The sequence below is a fragment of the Eurytemora carolleeae genome, unplaced genomic scaffold, assembly GCF_000591075.1.
Source record: "Eurytemora carolleeae unplaced genomic scaffold, Eaff_2.0 scaffold1393, whole genome shotgun sequence".
Taxonomy (NCBI): Eukaryota; Metazoa; Arthropoda; class Copepoda; order Calanoida; family Temoridae; genus Eurytemora; species Eurytemora carolleeae.
The window spans coordinates 69,963-81,664 of record NW_019397279.1 but is presented as its reverse complement, the minus strand read 5'-3'; the positions used below and the strand labels follow the sequence as shown (position 1 = coordinate 81,664).

The following is an 11,702-nucleotide window of genomic DNA, read 5'->3' as shown; positions in this document are numbered from 1 at the left end:
GTCTGCTTGACCTCACATGTTTGAATAATCTCTTGATCCAATTTCTATTTACTGTTTATATGGCGTTTAATAATATTTTTCTTTCAAAGTAATTTCATAACTTTCAAGATTCCAAAAAGTGCGAAGATTTGAAAAGTAAAATTCTAAAATAGGAAACCTCTTCCACGAAAAACTAAATAGTCATTGGAGTTTAAAAAGACTAATTATCAAAAGGACTAGGGAGTAATTAAAAATAAATTTGAAATGAAACCAAAATTGCCATTGTGATGGTTTTTTTCCCTTTTTTTAAAAATTTTCTGGGAATGTTATCACAAGTGTCTAAAATTTATTTTGAAACGTCTGAAACTAACCTGTAAAATATATTTGAGTATCATCATGTATATAACTTCCAACCTGAAAGCAGAGATGTTTTATATTCTATTAGTAGAAAGTAAATTATAAAAAGGATTTTAAGTGACCCTGGAATCTTCATACAAAGATGTTAATTTCCGATTCACTATGATACCATTAGAAGCTTTGTCTGATTAAGTATGATTTAGATATCAATGAATATAATTAAATGATTACTTTCAATTGAGGTTTCTTTACAAAAGTGACTTGCGCATTTCTACTGCAGGAAAACATATAGGAATTATCAGATTCAACCACTTTTAAACCTAGGAAAACGTTAATATCTTCCATCTTATTTATCAGCTAAAGGTTTCAAGAGTACCGTTGTGAATCGGGTATTGCCATCTTTGAATGGATGTTTACTTGAGATTAGGGTGCCCTTCAAATAATGGTGAAATGAATTATGATATAAAAGTCTATACTGTCATTCTCCGGTCACGTTTAACACGTTAAATGACAGAGTTCTAAAGTTATATTTTAAAGTTCATCCCAAAATCTAATTCTAATTCTTAAAAAGGAACTAAACTATAATTCTAATTCTTAAAAAGGAACTAAACTATAATTCTAATTCTTAAAAGGAACTAAACTATAATTCTAATTCTTAAAGGGAACTAAACTAAAATTCTAATTCTTAAAAGGAACTAAACTATAATTCTAATTCTTAAAAGGGAACTAAACTATAATTCTAATTCTTAAAAGGAACTAAACTATAATTCAAATTCTTAAAAGGAACTAAACTATAATTCTAATTCTTAAAAAGGAACTAAACTATAATTTGTTAATAACTATGTCTTTGCAACAAAATGGTAAGCGTATCTACACATTTTAAATCCTGACTTTCAGATATAGTATAATTCTAGTTTGAAATGTCAAAAGTCTACGGCATCAGTTATTTTCTTGTGAATCTTAGATTCAACCACACAATGTCTTATAATAAAGTTGTAATCTCTGGTTATTTGTTTGTTTGGATGTCCGATCATAACCCAGGAACCAATTGACCTATTTGATTGGAGAACTCGGGAGACCCACGGGAACGATAGTTTTGAGATTCTAAGTTGAGTGGGTCCACTTGTGTGGAAAAAATAGCTAAAATCGTAATTTACGACCAAGCGCGGGTAAATAGCGGGAGTAACTATGAAAACCCTGGGCAACGCTGAGTCTTATAAAATGAAATTCAACAAGTTGTTTTATTCTACTTTTATTTCTATGGGTGGTTATGTTTGTTTTCAACTGTTTTAATTAAGCAGTAAAATTAACAAAATTGATTTTTTAATATTATATAATTAACTTTTTAATTATTTTTTGAGGCTTAAATAATTAATTATTTGAAAGGATTTATATCAAATTACATAATATAAAGCACTTGGCAAAAAGATTATTATTATTATAATGTATATTTTAAACATTTTATTTCCCTTGCTCTTTCGAGAAACATAATAAACAGTTTAAGAAGTATTTGATGAGTGGGGGCTCAAACTATAATTTTATAATCCTAATATCCGTGCAACCTAATGTGACTGACCTATAAGTATTTCAAATTATTAATTGATGGATTATGAAAATTATGAATAACTTCTGTAATTAAAGATATTAACCAAATTCTCTGATTTGTGCGAAGCCCTTTAAAAGTAAAAAATTCTTAATTTTTTAAAACCTGACCCCCCCCCCCCACTCCTATAAATTCGATCATATCTGTTGCATCATGCATAAAGCGGAATATGAATTGTAATAAGTTTCTCGGTAGAAACGCTTCAATTAAACTTCAAGTTTTTGAAAAAAAAAGAAAAATAGAAAATGGGAAACAATTTATTTATTTCTAGGAGAATCATGTTTGTCAGAGGTCGTTAATTATCTTTCTAACGAGCACTTTTTAATTGAAAACATCATCATTTAGCCTACAGAAGGATACACTATAATAACCAGAATTTTATTGTAAACTAACTGGAGTACCCACCGTTGCCCAGGTTTTGAAAACAAGTTAAAAACAGAGTTATTAGCCTATGGCTCCCCCGCGGTACCCTTGGGTTTCCTCATATATACTTATTCCATTTTGTCCAACAATTTGGCCTGCTACAGCTAAGAAATATATATATATGTTAGCTATAGCTGGCCGAACGGCTAAACCAAATCAGCTGATTTTTTTTGATCAGAGAACCCTTCAGTATCCCGCGGGTAGCATAGGTCAAAATTAGTTTAACAGTTTTGAACGTATTCAGACAACGGCTCTAACAGTTAATGGAAATATTTACTTCTTTCTACAGAAACTACAGTGGCAAGAAGATCTAATTCTTGGGAGGTTCAACAAAATCGGTCAAAATTATGCCACGTGAGAAATTGGTTTACAGCATGAATACAAGTCTAGTTTGTACAAAACAGACTGGTTAAAAATTGATACAGCATGAATACAAGTCTAGTTTGTACCTAACAGACTGATTAAAAATTGCTAAAGAATGAATACAAGTCTAGTTTGTACAAAACAGACTGGCTAAAAATTGGTACAATATGAATACAAGTCTAGTTTGTACAAAACAGACTGGTTAGAAATTGGTACAGTATGAATACAAGTCTAGTTTGTACAAAACAGACTGGCTAAAAATTGGTACAATATGAATACAAGTCTAGTTTGTACAAAACAGACTGGTTAGAAAATGGTACAGTATGAATACAAGTCTAAAATTCTTCTTTCATTTAATTCAGTTTTGTTTAATGATATCCTGGCGTATTTCAAGATTTTTTTATAAAAGCAGAAGAGTTTATCAGAATTACAAATGAGATTGTTAATTTTTGTCCTGTCTGAACAAGTTGGCCAGTACATCTGAGTCTAAAGATTAGAAAACATTAGTGTAGAGTAAAACTAAATATTGTAATGAAACACGTATAGGAATCCAAGTTTCATGGATATAGTCAGGGAGTTTTGTAGATACCAATATTTGATTAAAGAACTATTATTTCATGTGGTTTCTTTACATTTTTTGTTTTGTTTTCTCATTACTAAAATTAAAATCTACGCAAATATAAAGACCCCAAGAAGGTAACTTTGGAGTTTTGTTTTGTTTTCTCATTTCTAAAATTAAAATCTACGCAAATATAAAGACCCCAAGAAGGTAACTTTGGAGTTTTGTTTTGTTTTCTCATTTCTAAAATTAAAATCTACGCAAATATAAAGACCCCAAGAAGGTAACTTTGGAGTTTTGTTTTGTTTTCTCATTTCTAAAATTAAAATCTACGCAAATATAAAGACCCCAAGAAGGTAACTTTGGAGTTTTGTTTTGTTTTCTCATTTCTAAAATTAAAATCTACGCAAATATAAAGACCCCAAGAAGGTAACTTGGGAGTTTTGTTTTCTCATTACTAAAATTAAAAGCTACGCAAATATATAGACCCCAAGAAGGTAACTTGGGAGTTTTGTTTACCAATACTCTCTTTTGACTTAGAGGTCAAAACTTTTGAATTTTGAATCCCTGGATCAAGAAGACCTACAGATTTAATTAATTTCTTTCGATGAACTTGCAAGGATTACTAAAATGAAGAGATAACACAACTTAAATTTAAAAGCTGTCACAGTGTATATCGATGTCAAGCGTTTAGGTCAAGCACTATTTTGCATAAAAAAGTTCACTTCTGACTAGATTTCCTTTATAAAACAAATTGTAAATAAACATCAGAACTAAACCACGACTTAAATCTTTAATAATGAAAGACATTAAAGTGGGGTTTATCCTCGTTTTATACATAGCTAATAGATAATCAATATTTAGAAAATCTTAGTTTTTTTAACTAATTAATATCAGGACAAAACCACATTTGGGAAATCCATTCCCCAAGGCAATTGAATGTATTAGTAAAATGTTTTTGGGATATGGATCAATAACGAGTTAAACTAAACTTATTTCTCATGTTTATTGGAAAACCTTGCAATGTGTGGATTTCTTTGAATGACTGCATCAGTATAAATCTGTTTTCAGCTTGCTGCAATGCAGTAAGTAGTGTGTAGGTAGACAGCTTTGACATTCTAAATAAGGAATCAAGCATACTTCTTCAAGCATTAAATAATCTGCTTCCTTTGCTTGATGAAAAAGTGTGGTAGGTTATATTTTCTATTCAACCTTGTTTACTTCTTTCTCAATACATTCTTTACACCTTTATAATCAGGTTTAGGAGAGTAAAAAATTGTAAGAGAACTAGGACACAAACAATTATAAGAGAACTAGGACGTAAACAATTATAAGAGAACTAGGACGTAAACAATTATAAGAGAACTAGGACTTAAACAGCAAACAATTATAACAGAACTCGGATTTAATTAGCTAACAATTATAACAGAACTAGGACGTAAACAACAAACAATTATAACAGAACTAGGACTTAATCAGCAAACAATTATAACAGAACTAGGACGTAAACAATTATAACAGAACTTGGACGTAAACAATTATAAGATAACTAGGATGTAAACAATTATAAGAGAACTAGGACGTAAACAATTATAACAGAACTAGGACGTAAACAATTATAACAGAAATAGGATGTAAACAATTATAAGAGAACTAGGACGTAAACAATTATAACAGAACTAGGATGTAAACAATTATAACAGAACTAGGACGTAAACAATTATAAGAGAACTAGGATGTAAACAATTATAACAGAACTAGGACTTAAACAATTATAACAGAACGAGGATGTTAACGATTATAAAAGAACTAGGACGTTAACAATCTCAAGACAACTAGGACGCAAACAATTATAAGAACACTAGGACAGAAACAATCAAGAGAAATATGACGTAAACAATTTCAAGAGAACTAGGACGTAAACAATTACCCGAAAACTAGGACAGAAACGATCACAAGAGAATTAGGACGTAAAAGATTGCAATATAACCATGACGAAACAATTGCACAAAAACAAAAACGTAATGATTTACAAGAGAACCAGTAAATAAACAACTTAAATACCAGAATTAAAACGTAAATAAATAAAAGTCCAAATATTTTGTTAAAGCTATCTGTTCAATGTAAATGTACAATGTATATCTGTTCTATGTAAATGTATAATGCATATCTGTTCTATGTAAATATACAATGTATATCTGTTCTATGTAAATGTATAATGTATATCTGTTCTATGTAAATGTATAATGTATATCTGTTCTATGTAAATGTATAATGTATAGCTGTTCTATGTAAATGTATAATGAATATATCAATATCTAATTATCAATTCTTATTTTTGGTTTCTCTCTGGGAGGTAGCTATAATTTATTTAATTAATTAATTTCTCTAGAGATGGTTCGGATAATTAATTCTTGGAGAGATAGCACCCTCATTGGAAATACATATTGTTTTTTTTTACTTCTTAATTGCCTTTTTAGAAATGAAGCCTTTTTAATTATTTCTTACTTGAAAGGGTCTGCAGGGTGCAAGGGTCTGTACGTCATAGAATGTAAAATTGTTGACCATTGGTTTTCTTTCTTTTGTTTAAACAAAGGGTTTTCTCTTTTTATCGTTCGATCATTGGATATCGAGATCAAGCATTCAAGGTTAAGGATATTCCACACAAAATTCTGGTCATATTGGTGACTTTAGGAACCAAGACATTCTGCAGTTATTTAATTAGAAAAAATAGAAAAACTTCAAACACAAAGTGGAAACAGGTTTACTGATATATATTGTAATATGTTTTGTATGTGTGTGCTAACGCCAACAACCCTTAATTAAAATTAAAATATTACCAATTCTAAAAAATTTAATTAAAAATAAAGTCGAGCCAAGCAATTGTTTTTATGTACTATAATGTACTAGTTTTGGAGGGGGGACTGGGAATATTCCCCCAGACCCCAATACCACAGTTTTAGATAAAACAGTGAGAATCAAGAATCAATGATATGAAAGAAGGTAAGGTTCTCCGTTAAAGACAAGTTTTCTCTTTTGTTTCTTTAAACAGAAATCTACAAAATCAATATTCAAATCAGAGACCTGGAAACCTCATTCATTCTTGATAAGACACAGTAAACTAAGCCATTGTGGTCGGTCAAATAGGTCTAGGATTAGGCCGGGTATTGTAAAAAGTCTGAACGCGCCATGGGAGTTGTCATGGTTAGCCCTCCGACAAGACTAGGCCAAGAAAATTGACCCCTGTCGTATGTTAGTCTGGTTAGGGCGACGTACTGTACAAAATATGGTCATAGGATCGGGTCAGAGTCAGTACACGCTGTTATCTGGCAGGCCGGTACAAACTCGGCAGGTCCTGTTCGAATTGAAATTTACTACGGCCCAGAGTGAAGACAAAGGTTAAAATTACCGGTTTGAATCTGACACCCCCCTTGAGATTCCGACACAGTCCCTTTAAACAACATTTATTTTATATTTATTCTTTAGTTCTCCACCAAATGTTTTCTGTAGGCTGTAAGATATTTCGGTGACGAATTTCTTTTAATACGTCCGTCCTGCCCAAACACATTTCCACAAAATGTTTCCAAAACAAATGTTCACAGAGACTATTTTATTCTGGCCATCAAACTTCTTTATTCTTCTAAACCAAGATCAGATGGATTATATTAATAAGAAGAGTTCGTTAGAACCCAAAGACTGCTGAAATTTGAAAATTCATAGATTTTACATTAAAATATATCGATATATCTATTTTTCTTTACAGTGCAAAATCCACTAATCAATGGTAAAGAGGAAATTAATTCAATCAAATATTTTTCCCCAAGTCGTTTTGTTAAGCAGTGATCAACAGGAAATTTCATATCACCCATATCAAGATACCCATATGCTTTGCAACAAGCGAGGACTCTAAGCTAATATATTTGTTATAAAAACGTCGGTACGCTGATATCAGATGTTCAATGAAGCGCAACTGGGGTAATTTTTGATTCGAAACTGGGCGTAGAATTGCTTTAGTATGAAATCTTTGAATTTCAAATCTTATCGGAATTTTTTTTCACCGTTGCCAACGTTTTCATCTTGTGAATTCCACTAATTAAATCGGTAGAAGTGTGCTAGTTGCTCCTCTGGATGTTCCGACTATATTGAATTAAAGGTACTTAAAGCTTAACTTAAAGTGGCCCTCTAATCTCTATCCAGAGATGACAATGCCCGATTCACAACAATACCATTAAAATTGTGATTTCTTTGCAAAAGTAAATTGCACATTTACACTTCAGAAAAACTAGGCGGAATTGACAAAAATATACACTTTTAAACCTAGAAAAACGACAATATCTCCAATATTCTCTTCAGGAAAGCATATCACCCAGATTTTAGATTCAATGATTCCCACATTTTCATGTTAAAATGTTTAACATTTCAAATAAAACATCAAAAAGAAAATCAACCATGTAAAAGTATGCAAATTTAATTTATTGTAAAATATTCATTTTTTAGGAACAGAACGGATAACAGATAATTGATTAAGAATTTTTTTTCGAGTATGACTTTCTGTTTTTTTCTGGATTTTTGTTTTGCTTTGTTCGGGTTTCTGTTTTTGTTTGTTCGGGTTTCTGTTTTGCTTTGTTCGTGTTTCTCTTTTGCTTTGTTTGGGTTTCTGTTTTGTTTTGTTCCGGTTTGTGTGTAGTTTTTTTCCGGTTTTTAATTTGTCTTGTTCCGGTTTCTGTTTGGTTTTGTTTCGGTTTCTATTTTGTGTTGACCGGGTTTCTGTTTTGTGTTGACCGGAATCTGTTTTGTATTTACCGGATTTTGTGTTTTGTTCTGACCGGGTTTCTGTTTTGTGTTGACCGGGTTTCTGTTTTGTGTTGACCGCATTTTGTGTTTTGTTCTGACCGGGTTTCTGTTTTGTGTTTACCGGGTTTCTGGTTCTGTTTCTAGTCAGTAAACGTATTGATGATCTAAAATTAAGCCTTGCTTTGCTTGAAATACAACAATTCAAAAATAAAGCAGATTTGAAAAATACTGTGTTAAAACTAGACTTCTTGAAAACAACATTTTTGTGAAAATAACAATAATATTTTTTTCTATATTAATTTTGTACAATTCTATTTTTCAATTTTGATCATCGTTTATTACCATAACACACCCTTAATGTGCCTTTTCTTTGTTTGTTGTCAAAAATTATAAATTATAATTAGGGAAGGAACTGTCATAAATAGTTAAATTATTTGATTAGTAATAAACAAAAAAGGAGTTACTGATTAAAAGTATCCAATTAGGACAGTTTGGATAAATAAGCTTATTTAACCTAATCCTATGTTTAGCTTTAGCCTTTAAGACATCTAATATATATATTAAGATGAATCTCTTTTTGCTGAGCTTTCAAGACTTAAGCTTGGATCAACTCATGTATTAATATTATGTGTATACACTATTAAACATTTTTCCTAAAACATTCCTCGTAAAGCCTTTTATTTCTCCCTGTTTAAAACCTTGCCTTAATGCATTGCCTATCTTAACCTTTTTCTTTATACATTGCCCCCTATATTCCCATTTCCTTTGTACATTGCCATGCTTTACTTCTTCCTTTATACATTGCCCTTAGGGTTGTTAATCGTTTTTGAAAACGATTGTTAAACGGTCGTTTTTTGTTTCGTTCTCAATCGTTTTGAACTTTTAGAAAACGAATAACGTTCGTTATTTTTAAAAACGATTTGTGACCATTTTTTATACGATTGTTTTTGAAAAAAAATTATTGACAATTATGTTAACGATCGTTAACGAAAAGACGAACTTTAACGGTCGTTTTTGGAAAAACGACCGTTTTTTGACAAAAAAATTACATGCAACTTTATTGAATGTCGATCGTCTTACATGAAGTTAAAAAGTTGTGGGGGAGCTAAACTTTCTTGATATTTTCTTAAAAACTACTCAATGATAAGTACAGATGCTTCGTTAACGATCATTAACGAAGGGTCGTCGTTAACGATCGTTAACGAAGTGAGGAAACCTCTTCCTTCAAAACTCCTACTTTGGAGATGGATACGTTTTCAGAATCGGTTTTTTTAAATTACTAACTAACGACGACGAAAAATTAAGTAAAAATTATGCAGTAAACTAATGAGATGGTTGGGAACATATTTCTGTCAATAAATCAATGCTAGAATCAATTATTATATCATTATATTGAATTTCTTATTTTCTTTGAATTTATTCGCAGATTTCTTGAAATTCTTCAAATGTCGTCTTTTTTTAATAATTCCAGAAAATCTTTGTGAATAATGAGAAAATAGAAACTAATAATCTAAATAAATTTTTTTTTCTATAATTTCAAAATCTCTGCTGTATCATACTACACCAGATAGTATAAATAAATGGTCTACAGCTAGTATTTACTACAAAAAAACCTGATAAATTAGTCTACACAAACAACAATTTTGTTGTAATTCGGTAAATCAAAATTCTGCAAAAATGAGAGTGAATTCAGCGCGCATAGTGATTAGTGAATTAAACTGCAAACACGTTCTCAGTTCTTCAATTTACAGTTCTCAGGCAAAAAAAAAAATTTTACGTGAGTTGTTAAAAAAGTTGAGTTCGGTCTTGAAATTTGATAATATTCATTGCTGTATAGATCTCTGTGCATGCACATAAAGAGTGCGAGCATTTTATTTGTTTTATAACTGTAAGCATACACACTATCCAATATCTATCTGTTATGCTTCCTAAATAACAAGATGTTAAAAATATCTACATGTGTGATAATACATACCAGAAACTTGCAGGTCTGATGGTCCAGAGGGTAGGCGCTAAACTTCATAGGACAGGCCAGTATAACCTCAGTTGATACCGTGTACAGTACCTAGGTATAGTACAGATATAGTACACTATACAATACCTAGATATACAGTATACAGAACAGTGTACAGGACCTTGATATACTGCATATATAGTACAGTATACAGTACCTAGATCTAGTATAGATCTAGTACAGTTAGAGAACTTAGGTATAGTACAGATATAGTACAATATGCAATACCTAGATTTAGTACAGATATAGTACATTATACTGTACCTAGATATAGTACAGATATAGTATAATATACAGCAGCTAGGTATAGTACCGATATAGTACACTATACAGTACCTAGGTATAGTACAGATATAGTACACTATACAGTACTTAAGTATAGTACAGATATAGTACATTATACAGTACAGTATACAGTAGCTAGGTATAGTACAGATATAGTACAATATGCAGTAACTAGATATAGTACAGATATAGTACACTATACAGTACCTAGGTATACTACAGATATAGCACAATGTCCAGTACCTAGATATAGTACAGTATGCATTACTTAAGTATTATACTACAGATATAGTAAAATGTGCAGTACCTAGGTATACTAAAAATCGAAAATCATCGGTGATAAAAATGAAAATCAATAAAATGTGTAAAGATCCATTTATCTATCTATCAGAGTGAAGAATCTCCTGACATCTGAAGAAAAACAATTGTAGGGTTGATTAAGTTTACTTTGTATTTTGGTCTATTCTTCACCAATATAAGTGAACCCTCATCACTTCTTTCAATAAATAAATATTCGGGATTCTCTTCTTCTATTTTACAAATTCCCTCCCATCCTTGAAATCAATCAAGGAGGGTTCCCTCCCATCCTTGCAATCAATCAAGAAGGGTTCCTTCCCATCCTTTCAATCATCTAGGAGGGTTCCCTCCCATCCTTGCAATCATCTAGGAGGGTTCCCTCCCATCCGTGCAATCAATCAGGGAGGGTTCCCTCCCATCCTTGCAATCAATCAGGGAGGGTTCCCTCCCATCCTTGCAATCATATAGTTAGGACTTTAGTAAATAAGAAATTTCATAGTTAGGACTTCAGTATATAGTTAATTTCATAGTAAGGACTTTAGTAAAAAGGAAATTTCATAGTGAGGACTTTAGTGTATAGTCAATTTCATAGTCAGGACTTAAGTATATTGTCAATTTTATAGTTAGGACTTTAGTATAAAGTAAATTTCGTAGTTAGGACTTTGGTAAATAAAAAATTTCATAGTTAGGACTTTAGTGTATAGTCAATTTCATAGTCAGGACTTAAGTATATAGTCTATTTTATAGTTAGGACTTTAGCATATGGTCAATTTTATAGTTAGGACTTTAATATATAGTAAATTTCATAGTTAGGACTTTGGTAAATAAGAAATTTCATAGTTAGGACTTTAGTAAATTGGAAATTTCTTAGTTAGGACTTTAGTAAATTGGAAATTTCATAGTTAGGACTTAAGTAGATAGGAAATTTCATAGTTAGGACTTTATTATATATTTAATTTCATAGTTAGGACTTAAGTAGATAGGAAATTTCATGAACAGAATCCTGGATGATTCATAAAATAAATTTC

General features: G+C 31.0%; 1 protein-coding gene across 1 annotated transcript in view; it reads right to left on the bottom strand.

The window, feature by feature from the left end:
* Window positions 1–345: 345 nt before the first annotated feature.
* The window catches only part of LOC111713223 (gamma-aminobutyric acid receptor subunit rho-2), a 44,653-nt gene continuing 33,296 nt past the window's right edge, over window positions 346–11,702 (bottom strand). The window contains exons 9-10 of the mRNA XM_023488047.1: window positions 10,054–10,143; window positions 346–393 (exon numbers count right to left, since the gene is read on the bottom strand). Coding sequence (XP_023343815.1) covers window positions 346–393; window positions 10,054–10,143 — 138 coding nt within the window. The remainder of the gene's footprint in view (window positions 394–10,053; window positions 10,144–11,702) is intronic.